Genomic DNA, 19,362 nt, shown 5'->3' with positions numbered 1-19,362 from the left:
AAAAAAAAAGAAAAAAAAAAAAAAAGGAATGACGTACAAGACCAAATAGGGACCAAGTACAAAGAGTGAACACCAGAGAAACATGAGCACCAGGGAGTAGAGAGCATCTCTAAGTGCTTGAAACTCGCTCAATGTGTGCAGTCAGCAGTCAGCTGGCTTCTGCCACAACATAGCCTCTGCACCTCTCCCAGACAGGCAGAATTCTTCCCTGAAAGAGATCCTCTATGCTCTTAAAAATTGATCAGAGTAGAAGACATAGACTGGCAAAAAATAAATGAGGAAAAATGCTGACCCTAAAATGCATGCCTTCAGAAAAGGCAATCAGAATCAGATTACCCAAGAGGGCAGCTGGGCCTGATGGCATAGTCCTGTAATCCCAGATATTTGGGAAGCTAAGGAAGGAGGCTTACAAGTTCAAGGCCAGCCTAGACCCCTGAGGGAGGCACTGTCTCAAAATAAAAAGTTAAAGAGGTCTAGAGGCATAGTTTAGGGGTACAGCTCTTGTCTAGTGTGAGCTCCCAGGTTCAAATTCTAGTTCTACACCAAAGTGGGGGTGAGAGGAGAAAGGAGAAGAGAAGAAGAGCCCAACGAGGGTGAGCTACATGCCCTAGTATCCCTGATCAAACAGCTACCTCCCATGCCTGTCAGCCCCACTCCCACCCTCCAGAAAGGCCTACCTTGCCTCTGTGAGGACAGCAGTTGGAGCCACGAACAGGAGGCAGAGGATCTTCCACTCCTGGATGTTTCTCAGGGTCATGGAAGTGTCGTGTATTTTCCTCTCTTTTGATTTCTGATACCCAACTCTGAGAAGGATGGAACAGAAGGTGACAGCTGTAGAGATGGAAGTCACTGACCACGCATTAGGAAGGACTGTGTAGCAGCTGTCAGGGTCTGGTTACATGTCATTCCCTCTGGAGGCTCCTCCCTTTTCCTTAATTGTCATAAATACCCACACACAAAATGTATTTTATTAACTATTTTTGGTGTATAGTTAAGTCTCATTAAGAATATTTGGGAGTGGGCATGAGGTGGCTCAGCTGTTACAGATGCTTGCTGCCAAGCCTGAAGAACTTGAGTTCAACTTCAGGACACATAATGGAAGGAGAAACGTGCCACCAAGATTGATGACACAAGTTCAATTCCCAGGATTTGAATGAAAGATGATAATTGGCTCGTAAAGTTGTCCTCTGATCTCCACGTGTGGTGTCACACTCACTCACACACACACACACGTACACACATACACACACACAAACACACACAGAGACACACACACATACACAGACATACACACACACACACAGGCACACACACATACACACATACACACACAGAGATACACACACATACACAGACGCACACACACACACATACACACACACAGGCACACACAAAAACATACACACACACACAGGCACACACACATACACAGACATATGCGTGCATGCGCATGCGCACACACAGATGGATAGACAGAACAGAATATTTTAAAGGATTTTCATGTTGTTGCCTATTTCCTTTATTTTTACTTTGGGGGTTACTTTGGGTTGTTTTGGCCTCAGCATCTATGTAGATGACTATGCAATCCTCCTGATCCACCTCCCGAGGGCTCGGACTTCTGATGTAATCCAATGCACCTAAGTGTTGGAGACTGGTTCTAATGCTTTCAATTAATTGGGAATCTACATGTCCAAACACTGAAGAACCTTGTCCTCAGTTGTTTTTGATCGATCAATAAAGAGCCAATGGCCAATAGTTGGGCAGAGAGAAAAAGAGAGGGGGGAGCAGGGAGGGGTAGGGCTTTTAGATTGTGCAGGCTAGGAACTGGAAGAAAGGACTCGCCAGGATTCAGAGAGAGACGGATCCGATTTAGAGCTGCAGAAGGAAAATCGTCCGAAATGTAGGTGAGAAGGAATGTGGCCCCCCAGAAGGGCTGCCCTGAAGCAAAGACTAGGAAGCCTCCTAGAAGGAGCCAGGGCAACAAAGATAAAATACAGAATTAGAGGGCGTTAAGCCAGGATTACAGGAGGGAAATGTGTGCTAGCTTCGGGGAGGATTAGAACTGCCCAGCCTTTAGTCCCAGCACTTGGGAGCCAGGTGGATCTCTGTGAGTTCAAATCCAGTTTGTTTCAAGACAGTTAGGGACACAGAGAGAGACCCTGTCTCAAGAAAAAAACAAAAAGATGTTAGTTCTTGTTAGTTCTTCTGAAACTGACTCACAAAGCAAATGTGGCAGCCGATAATCCCAGCACTTGGAGTGTACAGATGAGAGAGCTGGCCATCTGAGACCTAGGGGGCTGTAATATAATGTCAACAATAAAAATAGCCAAGAATCCAATACATTCTCAATCCAAACATAAGCACATTATTGTATAGAAGCTACATTATTGTATACACCTAAATGAAGCAAAACATGTCACAAAAAAGAACAGGTGTGCTGGCTAGTCATGTGAACTCGACACAGCTGGAGTCATCTGAGAGGAGGGACCCTCAACTGAGAAGATGCCTCCATAGGATCCAGCTCTAAGCACTTTCTTAATCAGTGATTGATGGGGCCCATGCCATGGTGGGTGGTGCTGTATCTGGACTGGTGGCCCTAGGTTCTATAAGAAAGTAGGCTGAGCAAGCCAGTAAGCAGCACCCCTCCATGGCCTCTGCATCAGCTCCTGCCTCATGTCTGAATTCCTGTCCTGACTTCCTTCTGTGATGAAGAGTGATGTGGAAGTGTGAGCTGAGTACCCCCTTTCCTCCCGAAGCTTTGGTTCCTCCCTTTTGATGGTGGTGTTACATCTAAGCAACAGTAACCCTAACTGAGAAAACAGGGCTAAGGTTTCACTACCCGATTTCTATAAAAATACTGCCGTATAAACAAAAGAATTCACGTGTAACACAGGCCTCTAATCCCAGCTCTTAGAAAGTAGGAGCAGGATTAGGAACTCAGAGCCATCCTCGGCCCAGCCATAAAACACTCTCTCAAAAAAGCCTAAAACAATAATAATTTTAAATTCTTCACTCAAATGACTTGAATTCTCATAGTTTATTCAGGGGAAATCAAGACAGTCCAAAACAAACAAACAAACAAACAAACAAACACAGCCATATATCAAGTATTTCTGGGTTTGTTTTTTTGTGACTGAGTCTTGTGTGGACAAGAATGACCTCCAATTCACTGTGTGACCATGGCTGAACTTTTTCTGATCTCCTGCCTCTGCCTTCCCAGTGCCAGGATTATGGGTGGCACCACCACATCCAGCCCCAATTATCTTTATAGAAAGATACAGATGGTGATTTGGTTATGATTGAACATGATATAGAAATTCAGAATGCATTCACACACATAAATTCACAATATGTAACTAGAATTAAGAAGCCACCACTCCTTTGGAAGTAGTCACCGCTAACGGGTCAGTGACAAGCCAGAAGGCCAGGATTTCAGCTGAGGTGAAGTGGATGCACAGTGTTAGTCAGCACGTTGCCAGAGACAGGTGTTCACTCTACCTTTAAATCACTGTCGATTTTTTCCCACTCTTCTGCTGAAAAGCTGGCCGCTGTCGCTGCGGGCTTGTCCTTCCTCAGAGCTCGACTTCTGGGAGCCAAGATGGTGAGGCGCTTCTCGCAAAATTCCGTGAGTTCAGGATAATAGCCTTCTTCACCAGACCTTAAAAAGCCGTTTAATTTTAGTCAGCACCTTACTTAGAGGCTCTAGGCTGGTGGTTTGCAAACTGGGTTCCCAGGGACCCCGGGTTCCTTCATATTGAGGGCTGTGCAAGGATGGAGCCTGGATGCTGGCTCAGGCGGAGCGCCGGCCATTCCTATCAGCTAATCTACAGCATACACAGGGCTGAAGACTCCACAGCAAACAGTGTGCTCACACACGTTAAAGGTTGAATTAGAGGTGGTGGAGCCCGCTTGGCAGTTACGAGCACTGGCCACTCTTCCAAAGGGAGCTTTGCTCCCCCCGTGGTGACACACTTCCGTCAGTCCAGTTCCAGGTTATCTGACTCCCCCCACCCAAGGTCTTCTAGCCTCTGTGGGTACTGGATGCACACAGACACAGTGTATAGGCATACATGCAGGCTCAACACCTATATGCATAAAATAATAGGTTTTTAATTTGAATAAGTAATATTTTCTCTCCTAACATATATATGTTCATTTTATGCAAAGGGCAATACTGGAAATTTAGTATCAGAGACAAGCTGACAGATAATGTAGGCTTCTGTTTCAAAGAATTTCTGTTAAAAAAAAAAATCTCATTTTGAGTCAAGGTCTCATGTAGCCCAGGCTGATTTCCACATCCTGTGGCTTAGGCTGGCCATGAACTTCTAATCCTTCTCGGCTCACTCCTCATGCTGGGACTGCAAACATTTGCTACCAAATTCCACTGATGTGAATCAAACCCAGGGTCTCATGAATACTAGGCAAGCATTCTAAAACATCCCAGCCCTTGTCACTTGTTTGTTTGTTTTTAATGTATGAGGAGAAAATGGCTGAGAAAAAGCTTAGACAAAACACTCTTAGAGTGAACCACTCAAGAAGCAGAATTCCTTCCCTAGAAAGCTAGATGAAGTTCTGAACTCTGCAGACCGCCTTGGGCACATACATACATACATACATACATACATACATACATACATACATATAAAATGAGGGTTTTTTTTTTAAAGGGAAGAGGGTCAGAGAAAATAAAAGAAAGGACCAGTGAAGAGCCAAGAATCATGACTGCATCCTGGGAAGGCTGTTGGCTGATGAGCCACAAGTGCTTCTGCAATTGAACGGTGTTCTTCACATCCAATCTCTCAGGAAACCCACTGACATCTCAGGTTGGTACTCCACAGGGCAGAGACTCTTGAAATCCATGACAATCAGCTGCACTGTTACAAGCTCATGTCCCTTCTCAGGCTTTCTGAGGTAGAATGGCTGGGAACGGAGCACTCAAACCTGCATTTTTAACAACTACATCTGGGATACACATAGAAGGTTTGACATCACCAGCACGGGGCTCTGATAACTTCCTGTTTCTGGCCTCTCCACCATCTTCCCTGGGATCAGGCAGCAGTGAGACACCCTTTGCTGTCAGAGAACCAAAGGTGCCCCTTCCTCAGCAGCTGCATTTACAGGGCTTTACCTCCTCTCTGTCAGTGCAGTGGGGTCAGCAGAGTTCTCACTTGGATCCTAATCAGCCAGGTCTCATGTAGCCCAGAACCACAGAGTCAAACCACTAAGGAACCTATGTACTGACTTCAACATTTGAAAACCCTCCAATACTTCCATGGTTGATTTGCCTCCCTGAAGGCAATTGAGTAATTAAAACTGGCATATCAAAGCATGAAATCATTTTTTAAATGCTTACCTCAGCACACAAAGAATTTTTTCCAGGTGTCTCACATCTGAACATTTTTCAATATACTTGAAATCCAAATGTTCAACTGGAATTTTAAATGTTTTTGTTGTTCCAAAGCCCCACAATGATGGACAATCCTTAGTCTTAGCAGTCATGGCTGAAACATGGCGTAAAAACAGATGTGAATCAAATATATATATGTAATCTATATATGTATATATAGATTACATATATATTTAATTTAGTTCAATTATATATCATGTTTTATATCATAATAATATACATCTTATAACATTATCATATACAATATATATATAATTATATATATTATATATAACAATTTAACACAATTTAGGTAGTCCTAAGTGCTCTTTGAGGGACATTGATAGAGTGATTTTTTTCCCCAAAGAGGAAGGCTGTCTGTTTTGAACATTCTCTCTCAACATTAACTGAATCCAACTATTTGTCATTCATGTGTTATCTCAGACTTTACCTTAAACAAGACCTGATAGAATGACAAAACAGGCTTTGGTGCAAAAACTACAGGTTATATAAAAATCAAATTTGAGGGCTTTCTTGATGAAGTAGAACCATGTGCTTCTGACATGACATCAAGCTGTCGCATGGGTGCTAGAAAGTTAAGCCCTCTCACACAGACATGGGTCCAGGCGACAAAGCCTCCTGAAATGAAGTCGCCTATCTTAACAGCTTGGCACATAATGGTTGCTAAGTGTGGGACTGAGGAGATGGTTGAAGGGCCAAGAGCAGAGCACCTAGATTTGACTCCCAGCATCCCCAGTGGAACCGTCATTTCTCTTCTACGTCATCTGGGGCTCTCTCTGGCTCTGTGGACATAGGACGTGGGTGATGCACAGACATACATGCAGACAAAACCCCTATATAATAGAATAATAGTCTATTGAACTGCTTTTCTCAACCTTAAAAAAATCTAATGAATTAGAAACAAAAACACAAGGCAGGCCCAGATGCCTTTAACCCCAGATTTTGGGAGATGGTAGATCTCTATGAGTTCTAGGCCAGCTTGGTCTTCATATCAAGTTTTGGCCAGTCAAGGCTACATAGTGAGAACTGTCTCAACAAACAAACACACAAACAAACAAAACCAAGCCCATTTTTAAAAAAAGCTTTCCGATTTATAGAACATGTCTATTCTGTCATGAAAACTCCACTCTAACATAGATTTGGGAGAAAAACAAAACAAAACCCAACCTTCTTTCTGCTGCTGTGACAAACACCACAACCAAAAGCAACATGGGAAGCAGCGGATTTATTTCATCTCACAGATTACAATTCTTCACTGAAGGAAGTCGGGGCAGGAGCCATGAGCAGGAGGCATGAGCTGAGTGGAGGCCATGGAGGGGGCTGCTCACTGGCTCGCTTCCCGAGGCTCCAGACAGCCCCCTTCCTTATTACCCGCTCAGGACCATCCACAGCAGGCTTGGTCCTCCAACATCAGTCACTAATCAGGAAAATACCCCACAGATTTGCCAATCTGATAGAGGCAATTCCTCTATTTTAATTTCCTTTTGTCAGATGACCAGTTTGTGTTGACAATTAAAAAAAAAAAAAGCACCAACCCCCCCATATATTCCAAATTTATGTTCACACCATGCAATAAAAGCACATTAATTAAGATACACAAGCTTTTGTAAGATCTTCTGAAGTATTTTTCTTTCTTTATTTTCCTGTGTAAAATCCTTAAATTAAAATTGTGGCAGTTAAAAATGTTAGCTTTCCTACTGGGAGGTAAATTACACAGGGCATCGATGAAAACGACAAGCTGACCATGTGTCTGTTATGAATCATTCATTCAGCAATGGCAGGAACCCTCCTCGTCTTTGTTCTTTTTCCTGCTTCAGCTGTGCTGCCTGGATACTGGCTGGATTGTTTGTACTCGGTTCATCTAGCTGAGACTGGCCTGAAGTTAAGACAAAAGACCCATCATACGCCACTAATTCTGAAGGATACCTGAACCATCAGACATATGTGGATGAAACATTTTGTGGTTTATTTAGGTACTCTTCAGAAAATTCTACTAGTAGTAAACTGTTGGGGGGGGGCAGAGAGTGCACAATACAGCTCAGTGCTACTTTCCTAGCAAAGTGTGGGGCATCGTTTAATTATTTTAATCCTCCCTCTACCAAAAAGAAAAAAGAAAAAGAAAACCTATGTACCATTAGCTTTATAAAAATTTCTATTTTGCTGGGCGGTGGTGGCACACGCCTTTAATCCCAGCACTTGGGAGGCAGAGGCAGGCGGATTTCTGAGTTTGAGAGTTCGAGGCTAGCCTGGTCTATAGAGTGAGTTCCAGGACAGCCAGGGCTACACAGAGAAACCCTGTCTCAAAAAAACAAAAATAAATAAATAAAATAAAAATTTCTATTTCATGTCTACATATATAAATGCATGTTTGCAAAGAGAATACATTTCTTAGGAGTGCTGGCCATCACTGGCAAAGTTCCTTCCTTCCTTCCTTCCTTCCTCCCTTCCTTCCTTCCTTCCTGCCTGCCTGCCTTCCTTCCTTTCCCTTCCTTCAAGCCACTGCACTTACACCTACTACTGATCATTTTAAAAACAAAGGTAGCAGAGGTCTAATTCCTGGACACATGTTTCAGGGCCGCCGCTCTCTGGGAGTGTAAGGAGAGGGAGGGCATGTAGACTTCTCCTGCAGGCTGCTGCTGGCTTTGCCTTGGGTATAAAAGATTAACAGGCCTTCAACTTTGGAATAAGATCCAGACAGGAATTAATTAGACTGTGGCTTTCATACCATACCTCTTGGCTGAGAGTGAAGAATGCCTTCCATCAAAAGCATAATCTGAAAATTTGAAAGGAACTGGGAGAGAACTTGAAGAATTTTACTTTTTATTTGTATTACAGGAGCTAGAGTTACAGGCAGTTGTACACTGTCCGATGTTGAATCTTTTATGCTTTTTCTCTCCTGTAGGATACATTTTCTTAAGATTATTTTAAGTGCACTTAGGAGGCAGAGGCAGACGGATTTCTGAGTTCGAAGCCAGCCTGGTCTACAGAGTGAGTTCCAGGACAGCCAGGAGTACACAGAGAAACTCTGTCTCGAAAAAAAACAGAAAAAAAAAAAGATTATTTTAAGTTAGCTTGGCGTGGTGTGGCACTTGGGGACTGGACATGAATTCAAGATCATCCTCAGCTACATAACTAACACAGCCAGCTTGAGCTCCATGAGACACGCCCCCCTAAACACACAGCTCAACGTTAATTCTCAACTTCTAAAGGGTGGTTTGATTTGTTTTCTAGAGAATTTTTCCATATTTCTTTACAGTCTGTCTAAAAGCTTGTTCTTGGCTGAGTTTGATTTATTTGCCATCACCCTGCTCACATTCATTTCCCATATTTCCTAATTCAGTGTATTAGTAATATTTCCTGTGCAAACTGCTGTAGCGTCTCGTGGTAACCCTAGTAACGTGAAAACCCGGCTTCTCCAACTCAGCCGGCCAGCGCCCTCTGCAGCCAGAAACGGAAGTGGCATGTCCCAGCCATGGCAACGGTTTCCAGGGACCGCCAGACCCAGGGAAAGCGTCTGGGTCGAGCCTAGGAGCTAGCTCTAGGGCCAACCTGCAAGCGTCGACGTCGGGAGTCGTCCCTCTGGCTTGGGCTGTGGTTCCCGGTGCTGAAGCAGAGGGTAGTCCGAGGAAACTGCAGTGCGGCAACTCCGTCCCAACTTCCACCCCAGTGCGAACCACAGCGGTGGGAAGTTCCAATCGCCTTCCCAGACCAGAAAGGACGTTCACCGACGGTGTGTGCGTGCGGTCGCTTCTCCACGTCCCGAGGGTGCTCGCTCACCTGGGTCTCACCGTAAGGCCAGCAGAGGGCACGGACTGGAGACCCGGAGCCGGTGCCTAACGCGGCTGGGCGGAGACTAAGCCTTCTGCCCGGCGATTGGCTACCCCGGCTGCCCGCCCGCTGATTGGCCTCACAGGCCGCACCTTCTGCCCTCATTGGGACCAGAACCTAGCGAGGGCAAAACACTTCCTTTGGGTTTCAGTCTGTCTTTACAGCGAGCTAAACGCTGTTTTTGCTTTGTTTTGATTTTTCACTACGGGGTTTCTGCGTGTAGCATTGGCAGTCCCGGCACTCCCCCTGTCGATACGCCTGCCTCTCCCTCCTGAGAGGTCGGGTTAAAGGTGTGTTCCCCCTCACCCCGGTTAAAACGCTGTGACTAGTCAGCTGGCCTAGGCTGCTGCACTCTTTGTTTTTTTGGGGTTTTTTGTTGTTGTTTTGTTTTTTTGGTTTTTCGAGACAGGGTTTCTCTGTATAGCCCTGGCTGTCCTGGAACTCACTCTGTAGACCAAGCTGGCCTCGAACTCAGAAATCTGCCTGCTTCTGCCTCCCAAGTGCTGGGATTAAAGGTGTGCGCCACCACCACCGGGCTGCTGCACTCCTACATAACTGAATGCTGACTTGAACCGTCAGATTCTCTTGCACACTAGGTTTATCTACTGTCCTGTGAACTAGAAAGGCACATTTTCCTCTTTTCATGCAGCCCACATTTCCTGAGAGGTTGGTGAGGAGCATGGTACCCTTTTGAGTGCTGGAGATACAAATATGATTGATATAAGCAATTCAGATGAATAAAACAGTAGTAGAGGTCGTTTTGTGGAGAAATTTACTTCCATTTTAAATACATTTCAGATTTGGTAAAATAGATGAACAAAGCAGCTGGTATGTGCCTAGTTCATAACAGGAATCGAATAAATTCTCCTTTTTGTGTCTAAGTCAAGGTCTGCAGGAGGGGCCATTGCTGGTATCAATTCCAATGCTCGAGCCACTACATTTATAGGCTTATTTAGGGTTTGATGTTGGAGAATGCTAAGCTGCATATTGATACATGAGGACTCACGCTTTAGATAATCCTTCGGCTGTCTCGCTGCCGTGGAAACCACATCACACGCTCCAGGTGCTCACTCCAGACAGCAAAGTGAGTCTCAAGCAACTACCAGAACTTCCACAACACTATTTCCTGCAGAGAAAAAACTGGAACAATCTGGAGAATGGCTGCCATACCATGGGGTTTGTAGTTCTCTCTTCACGCTTCATGTTTTCTTCTGGCTATACAATCTATGCTGAATTGAAAAAGATGAGAATAATCTGCAGACTGTGGGCAAGCAAAGAAAATCTGTCCTCATAAAAGAAAAAAACAACAACCAATAAACAGGTATGTAAAGAAAGGCCCAGTAAGGGTTACACAGCTAGCTCACAAGGGCACCAAGGTTTATTCTGTTACAGAGCTCTTAAACAGCAAAAAGTATTCAAGCTGTGTGTGGTGGTGTAGGCCTGCGGTGGTGTAGGCCTGCACTCCCAGTTACACAGGAGTGCAGAGTCGAAGAAATCAGTGAGACACTAAGTAAAGCAACACACAGTAGAGCACAGTGGGTGTTCTAGTAGTCAATCACTCAGCCTCAGACTAGCTATGTAGCCAGAGACGACCTTGAACCTCTTCTAAATCCTCCTGCCTCCACCTCCCACTAGGTGGGATTACAGACAGGCTCCACAACACCCAACTTCCAGAACTCTGTGTCTGAGGGATATGTATACCTGCATAATTGAGGAAACACTTATTATACCAAAATGTCTGTGCGTGGGTCTGTGTGGGCTATATGTACACACCCAGAGGGCAGTGTCAAATGCCCTGGACCTGGAGTTCCAGTCTGCTGGGAGAGACCCAACATGGGTATTCAAACAGAACGAGGGACCTTTGAAAGTACACCAAGTACTTCCGAGCCAGTCCTCTGCCCAGCTGTCTAAGTTTATTTGCTTCTGATTTTTATACATTATTTTTGACTTTTTATAGCAAATACAGACAGCAAATACAATGGTACTTAGACAGTTTAGAGTTGTTGACAAAATACAGTCATTTCCAAGGGACTTATTTGTTCAGACCTTTAGAAAAGGGTTCTAGAAAGCTGCATTCAGAATCTTACTTTAGTTCTATTTTAGTTATTGTTCTCTGTGGGTGCCCAGATGCACATGTCCAAGTCTTGGTGTGCACGTGGAAGTCAGAGGACAGACCCATTTCAGAAGTCGATTCCCCTTCCACTGTGTGGATCCCAGGGCCTGAACACAAGTCACCTGGTCTGATGGCTTTTTAACAAGACACTGAATTAAAGTGGTTTGGGGAAACACTTTAATCTTCACTGTGTGAGGAATTACAAGAACAATAAATTAAGTCATATGTTGAACCAAAATTCCTTTATACAAAGTATCAAAATACAATTGCATTTCTAAAATGAAATCATAGGTATACAGTTGTAGTCATTAAGTAAACTAAGTTAAACGCTATACATTAAAGAGAAACATCAATGAGGCAAATATATGAATGAAGACACTCCTGAACGCCCTCATTTCACCGAGCATCAAAAACCACCACTGTTGGATTGAGTTAAGGATTTTAAACAGTACTTAAAATTGTGTAAGACTAAGGCTTCCAAGTCACCCCCTGCACCAAGCTTGCAACTGAATGGAAAGTGAGCAAAAGAATGAAGCTCACTATGACCACAGAGATTATCTAAAAAAATAAAGTACACTTCTTCCATTTTCAGTAGCTCACTTTTTTGGATACAATAATATAAATTAATAATATAACATACATTAACACATTATAATAATATAAAGAGTATTAAAAGATAATTTTTAAAAACTCACTGAAACAACTGATGACTTTAAGACTTTGTGTCGGGTTACAATGAAACGATTTGCAGGCCTCACTGTCTTCCAATGTTATTAATTTCTCTTTCACACTTTAGGTTGTTCATAAACTAACAACCAACAATGATTACAACTAAAAACAAAGACATCCTGAGATTACTGAGAGCCCATGATGAATGCTAATCATGTTTACTTTAAAAAAACAAAAAAAAACAAAAAAAAAACAACCCTCTGCCAGGCATTGGTAGTACATGCCTTTAATCCCAGGATTTGGGGGGTCGGGGGAGGTAGGTGGATCTCTGAGTTTGAGGCCACACAGAGTTTTAGGATGGCCAGTGATTACCTAAATACATGAATAAATTAAAAATGTGTTTATTGGGTTTTTAAAACTTTTTGTTTATTTTATGCATGAGTGCTTTTGCCTGGAAGTATTTATGTACCATTTGGGTCCCTTGTACTGGTAGTTCAGGGGTCTATTGGACCACCTGTGATTGTCAGCAATCATGTTGGTTCTAGAAATAGGCCCTTTGAAAAAGCAGCCAATATTGTTACCTGCTGATCCATTTTTCTAACCCCTATTTGGGTCTTTGAGACTGGGTCTCACTAACTAGCTCTAGCTGACCTGGAATACTAACTCTAGACCAAGCTGGCCTTGAATTCACAAAGGGCTGCCTGTCTCTGCCCCCCGTGTTTTGGGAAAAATAAGCCCTATTAAAATAATTAATCTGGGTATACCTCCTGTCGAGTCTCCACTCTCTCAGTTCTCATTCTTTTTGGGGGGAGTGGAGGGAGGTATTTCAAGAAGGTTTCTCTGTGTAGCCCTGGCTGTCCTGGAACTCACTCTGTAGACCAGGTTGGCCTCGAACTCAGAAATCCACCTGCCTCTGCCTCCCAAGTGCTGGGATTAAAGGCGTGAGCCACCACTGCCCGGCTCAGTTCTCATTCTTAATAAGTCCACATGTACTCTGCTTAAAAAACAAATAATCCAAAAGTTATTACTACTTTTATCAGATCTTAGTCTTCATCAACCCAAATACTGGTTATTTCCTCTTCACATTTAGAAAGTATACTTAAAAGGATACATCTTTTAGTCCTTTTCTTGTACATTATTCTGTATCCACATTCTCTGCATCTGATTGGATCCCTGGATTTTATTTCATTCTCAGTGTGACACTCTGGGGGAAAAAAGCACATTTGTTCAATGCCTGAAAGAAAAACACTCCAGAGAAGCAAATGTTAACTACAGATTTCAGCAGGAGAAGACCAAGTCACCGACGCATCCAAGTGCATGCTCAGTACTAACAGACTGAGGAGAAGAAGAGCTGTAGGCAGTACACCTTTTCCAGATAAAAGGAAGAAATCCTAATAAGGGGAAGAGATTTTTAAATTAACAATCGCTAACGTGGTCCTTGTTACAATTTTAAAGATTTGTGCTCGTGTAAGGAAGGATTGGGGGGGGGATTTTTTTTCCTAAGTAAAGCATTATTTAAATGTTAAGCTTACCTCCACAAATATATATCATTGGCTGCTGCTTTGGTGGTTGAACATCTTTCTGGGCGTCCATTGCTAGTGCCTGAAATCAGAGTCAAAGACTGAATAACAGGGACTTCGCACAAAACATGCCCCATTTTTTTTTTCCTCAGAAGCTATACAAGGTTCTAATTTTTCCAGCCGAAGAGAAAAACTCAGTAGAATGTTTGCCCAGCATGCAGAAACCCAAGGATCAATACTCAGTATTACAGAAGGGGAAGTTTAAAAAAAAAAAAAAGTCAAAGTAAATCTATACTTCCCCCAAACTGTGGTGTGGGCTGGGTCTGAAGGACAGAACACATTTTCAATAATAATAAATACATTGTGAATGTTTATTACACTCTTCACGATCCTAGAGGGTATTAATTACTCTTTACACTAGAAGAAACAGAGGCTAAGGACAGGTTTGTTGCCCAATATCACTCTGCAAATGAATTCAGATCTCAGCTGGGAGCAGCAGCTTCCTCAAAGCTTGTCTCAACACTAACTCCAACCGGGGATCTTTATTTACGCATCTTGTTCTTTGAGAAGACTTTGAGAGTCTTCACTTTGTAATTCAGGTTAGCCTAGAACTCACTTTGTAGCCTAATCTCAAAGTGTTTGTTGAAGGCGGAATTCTCCTACCTCTGCTTCCCAAGCGCTCAGATGGCAGGAGTGTGCTACCTCTCCCGGCCGCCCAGTTATATTTTAAAGCCAAGTGTCTCTCCTGGTTTTGCTCCAAATTTACTTCCAAAATCATCAGCCGACGATCCCTTACCTCCCCAGCACGAAGAAGCGTCCCCTCTCTGAGCACGCAAAGGCCTCTTCCGGTCCTTAGAAACAGAGCCACTACCGGCGCTGCCTCGCCAACTTCCGGTGCCGACTTATGACGCAATGGACCCTCCTTCTGCCTGGAAGTCCGGAAGAAGTAGCGTGTTTGGTTTGGGGACGAGTTACAGTGTTTGTCGCCTACTTAATTCCTGTGGGGGTCTGTTTTGTTTTTACTTGCCCCTCTCTCTAGAGTAGCAAAACTTTTCCACAGCTCGGCATTCGAAGGTTTGTGCTTGTGTAGCGGCAGATAGAGCAAGAACCCAAGACGGGCTGCTGGAATCTTAACCGAGCCCAGGCTGTGCTTGCTTGCTCTTAAACCCGCGCAGTCCTCAGTGCTGAGATTAATCGCACAAACCACAACGCCCGCCATCTTCCTCCCTTTTTGAAGCCAAGGCTTTCAAAGGGCTGCTCCATGAATTATTTCCACTAGTTGGTGGCTTTAGCTTTTCTCGTAGTATTCTCCTGTGTTTGACCAGTTCAGTAGGGAGTACAGGTGTGTGTTCTCACAGATCAAAATTTTAATTCAGGAAAACACATCTTTTGGGTTCGGGACGTTTACATTCAATTATTTCACACCACTTGTTTATTTTAAAAGTAGGGTGGAGAACTTGAAGGGATTCAAATGAAAACAGTTGTTAACTATAAAGAGATGGCTTCTTTCCCAATGAGCATCCTGGTATCTTAGTAAACGCTATTCTCCCTTCTCCATCCATCAAAAGGAGAACTTTGAGCTTTGCTTTTCTAGTTCAAACCTGTGATACTCACAGACCAGCTTGAGAAATTCCAGTCTTCCTAGATGCCAATTAATTTTTTTTTAAAGAATTCGTGGCTTAACTCAGTAGTAAAATACTTGCTTAGCACACATACATGGTCTCACAGTGGAAATTTCTTTCAAAAGGAAAACAAAAACAAAAACCAGTACTTCCCAGCTTCTTCCTCTACATACAGCATACTTTGACCAGCCGCCATTGAAGGAATGCCACTTTGGTACCTCTTCTCAACAAAAGGGAAGAGGTTAACAAGTGTGCACACTAGACATCTGTATAATAAATACCAGGTTAAACCCATACCATAGGTATGGTAAAAGGATTTTGTACTGCAAGACATCTTAAGATTTTTATTGTTATTTTGAGTCACGTGTAAGTGCCAGTAGAGATCAGAAGAGATAGTTGGATCCCCTGGACTGGAATTACAGACTATTATAAGCTGCCCTACCTAGATGTTGGAAACTGAACTTGATCCTCTGCAAGAACAGCAAGTGCTCTTAACTGCTGAGCTCCCTCTCTAGCTCTTGTATTTTCTTCTCAGAGTCTTGCTTTGTAGCCTAGGTTAGCCTGGAATTCACAGATCCTCCTGTCCCCCAGTGCTGAGATAACCAGTATATACCACTAAGCATAACTTTACTAGATTCTAAATCTGTTCAAGTACCAAATTTTCTATCAATATATATATGAAGGTTAGAATGGATTGTCACATATAGATCACAGATGTACCCTGGGACTCGACAGGATGGTGGTGTAATGCCTAGCCACAGTAAAGAAATCCAATATTTCCATAAGAGTTCACACTGGTGTTAGTGCCCCCCACACACCCCTTTTCTATAGCAGTAACCAGAGAATCACCATGAGACATACCTCATTATCAAAGATGAAGCTAACTCCATGAGCATCCAGCACGTACCACAGATCACTCTCCCAGCGAAGGCTGAGGCCATCTTAAGGCCTTTAACCCTTTATAAGATGGTTATGATGAAACAAGTTGCCATTTTTTTTCTTGAATCTCTGGATTTCTTTTATGCTTGATGATAATTTCTGAATAGCTTGAATGTCAAGGTAATTGGGGAAAATTCATTGTGTTTTATTGAATGGACCCCAAAAGAAAACTAGACCTCCTGGGAATCAAGTAAGTTTTTGAATTCTATCATGGGAGCTTGATCCAAGAAAAAGCACAGAAGCAAAAGACTGTGATAGATAAGCAAAAGACAGGGCCAGCAAGATGGATCAGTGGGTAAAGGCACTGCCTCAAAACTTGCTATGTAGCCAAGAATGGCCTTGTGTTTCTCATCCTTCTGCCTCTACCTCCCACATTCTGGGGAATAAAAGAGCTACCATGTCTGCTTCTGGATGTTTCCCCCCTCCGTGTAATAAAATGTCTCCTAAAATATAAGTGTCTTTAAGTTTGAAAGCATGACAATACAGTAGTTATGCCATTACTTTTAGTCATATGCAAAATGTTCTTTGCTGTTTACATTGGTATGGGGAAATTAAAATAAGTAGATTACATTCTGTATATGTCTAAGGAAAGGGTGAATGCAGTCCACCACCATGAATTGTACAGTTTAGTTTCCCACATTTGGGGAAATTGCTGGTGTCATCACATCGGGAATGCAGAGGATGAGGCTCATCCTGGGAAAACCATCTTCATGGTTATAGCAACTCCTCTGCCAGGTAAGTGTATCATCAGCCAGGTAAGTGTATCATCAGCCAGGTAAGTATATGATCATATTTATTTGGGTGGGGTGCTCAGTCATCCTAAACCAACCTCAAGTATATCTATCTAGCTGATGTCCTCAAACTTCTGGTCCCTTTGTCTCCACTTCCCAGATGCCAAGATTACATCAGTGTTGCCACCATGCCAGGCTTATGTTAGCCCCAGCACTTCATACATGCTAGGCGCTCTACCAGTGGAGATCCATCCCCATCTAGAGAATACTGAATTTTAGAATAACATACACAGGGGATAATGCTGCAGAGGAAGGACTGTCATTGCTGACCAAGGTAGGATGAAATGGCTTTAACAAAGACTTATCTGAAGAGACAGAAAGAGTACCATTTATTGTATGTGTGAGTGTCAGACACGCGCCATATATGTTAATGGTGTTCATTGACTCCTTAGGTTATAGAGGTACATCCTTAACTTTACATGAATACCATATTTCCTCCACAGTTCTGTTACCCCTCCCACCACATCCATGCTGTTGAACCTGCTGATTGAGCATGTTGGTCCAGGTTGTTCACTACCCCCTAGCTATCTTCCAGAGTAACACAGCCCCCCCCCCCCCATCTCTACTGCAGAGAAACACAGTGGCTCTCTCTCTGCTGCAGAGTAGCACAGTGGCTCTCTGCTGGTCTCCATGCCACCACCCTTACTTCTTTCCATTCTATACATCCTTTTCTCTGAGACGTTCTACACTGTCCATGGGATAAAACTCAGTCTTAACATTCATTCATCCACAACCCTTGAGGCTAATCTGTCTCTTAAGAGCTTCTTTCACCCAATGCCCTGGTTTCCAGGTGATGCATCATCATCATCTATACGAACTCTGAGTCTATAGATATGGCTGCCCTGGAACTCATTGTGTAGATCAGGCTGGCCTCAAATTCACAAGAGATCTGTGTTTGCCTCTGCCTCCCAAAGACCCAGATTAAAGGTGTGTACCTGCCGGGCGGTGGTGGCACATGCCTTTAATCCCAGCACTTGGGAGGCAGAGGCAGGTGGATTTCTGAATTCGAGGCCAGCCTGGTCTACAGAGTGAGTTCCAGGATAGCCAGGGCTACACAGAGAAACCTTGTCTCGAAAAAACCAAAATAAATAAATAAATAAATAAATATAAATAAAGGTGTGTACCACTACTCCTGGATAAAGATTACTTTTTAAGTAATAAATCTGCCTTTGATTGATTTAGATAAATTCTACTAAAGGAGGATCAGTAATCATTTCCTTTAGTATCAGAAAAAAAACAGTATCAGAAAAAAACAAGGCATTATGCGTGGCTGGCAATAAAACACCATCTTTTATATTATATGTCTTTTCTTTAGCCGTGACTTTACTGATGCTGTTGCTCATGGCCTTTTCCTTGAAAGTGTCTTTCAGCTCATTCCAGGGACTTCACGTGGCCTTGTGGTCCAGCATCCCTGAGCTGCTCTGTTTATCTGTTCTGTTGCCCCTGTCACTTGCTGATGTGGCTGTAGTTGAACGGGATCTCATCCTCTGCAGGCCAGGTATCCAGGAGCGTAACTTCGTCGACAGTTTGTCATACTCACCCTGTGACATGCCATCAGCGTCACTTGTCAGATTCTTGAGAGCCCCAGAGGAAGGAAGTAGGAAACAACATCTGTAACAAGTGATTGACAACTTTTCTTTTCTTTTCTTTCTTTCTTTCTTTCTTTCTTTCTTTCTTTCTTTCTCTTTCTTTCTTCCTCTCTCTCTCTCTCTCTCTCTCTCTCTCTCTCTCTCTCTCTCTCTCTCTCTGTTTGTTTGTTTTTTTTGAGACAGGGTTTCTTTGTGTAGCCCTGGCTGTCCTGGAACTCACTCTGTAGACCAGGCTGGCCTCGAACTCAGAAATCAGCCTGCCTCTGCCTCCCAAGTGCTGGGATTAAAGGCGTGCACCACCACCGCCCGGTGATTGACAACTTTTCTAATGTGCCTAATATTTCCTGTCCCTGCATGTTTAGTTCAGGATTCCCTGTTGTCTGCCCTTTAATTGCTACGCACCCATCAAAATCCACCTTACCTTGTGATGCTTACAAGTAAGCACTGTATTTCTCCTCTAGTGGGTTAGATGTTTCTTTGGGCCACTGTTGTTACTCCATTACAGTATTGCCCTGTCCTATACCAGGGTTACCAGTTGAATGGCGGGTTTCTTCTTGCTCTACCTGGATAGAAACTGTAAGCAGCAAAGACAGGACCAGCTTGTCATGGGCTGGCCTTTGTCACTTTTCTTTCTCAGCAGATTTGAGCATCAGTGGCAGGCCAGGAAGAACAGTAAGTGGCACCATCTAGTGTTAGCTCTGCAGGCTCTATGGCCCTTTGTTCTGTGGCTCTTAAGCAGCCAAGGGTTCCGGGCCGTCAATATTCAGCTTGAGCCTAGGATGTGGAAGTCTAGACTCCTTAGCCCCGGACAGGTGTCCAGTGTTAACAATTCTCAGGATTCATGTATCTGAGACCCTTGCCCTAAAGTCCTGACAGCTCTGTAG

The 19,362-nt window shown here is 43.5% G+C and overlaps 2 protein-coding genes and 1 non-coding gene across 3 annotated transcripts in view; all 3 read right to left on the bottom strand.

The window, feature by feature from the left end:
* Positions 1-9,120, bottom strand: part of Spag1 (sperm associated antigen 1) — a 53,152-nt gene extending 44,032 nt beyond the window's left edge. The window contains exons 1-4 of the mRNA XM_028766383.1: positions 8,957-9,120; positions 5,354-5,501; positions 3,499-3,658; positions 678-803 (exon numbers count right to left, since the gene is read on the bottom strand). Of these exons, the coding sequence (XP_028622216.1) occupies positions 678-803; positions 3,499-3,658; positions 5,354-5,499 (432 nt within the window). The 5' untranslated portion in view covers positions 5,500-5,501; positions 8,957-9,120. The remainder of the gene's footprint in view (positions 1-677; positions 804-3,498; positions 3,659-5,353; positions 5,502-8,956) is intronic.
* A 2,388-nt stretch (positions 9,121-11,508) lies between these two features.
* On the bottom strand, positions 11,509-14,315 carry Polr2k (RNA polymerase II subunit K). Its single transcript, XM_028767353.1, is given in 5 exon segments — positions 11,509-11,767; positions 13,129-13,221; positions 13,550-13,619; positions 14,201-14,209; positions 14,211-14,315. Coding segments are annotated over 5 exon segments (300 nt in total). The 3' UTR covers positions 11,509-11,744.
* A 2,366-nt stretch (positions 14,316-16,681) lies between these two features.
* On the bottom strand, positions 16,682-16,841 carry LOC114622015. Its single transcript, XR_003711526.1, has one exon. It is a non-coding gene; the product is annotated as a U1 spliceosomal RNA (small nuclear RNA).
* Between the last annotated feature and the right edge of the window lie 2,521 nt (positions 16,842-19,362).

The sequence above is a fragment of the Grammomys surdaster genome, unplaced genomic scaffold, assembly GCF_004785775.1.
Source record: "Grammomys surdaster isolate TR1022 unplaced genomic scaffold, NIH_TR_1.0 63, whole genome shotgun sequence".
Taxonomy (NCBI): Eukaryota; Metazoa; Chordata; class Mammalia; order Rodentia; family Muridae; genus Grammomys; species Grammomys surdaster.
This window is presented reverse-complemented; position numbering and strand designations above follow the sequence as displayed.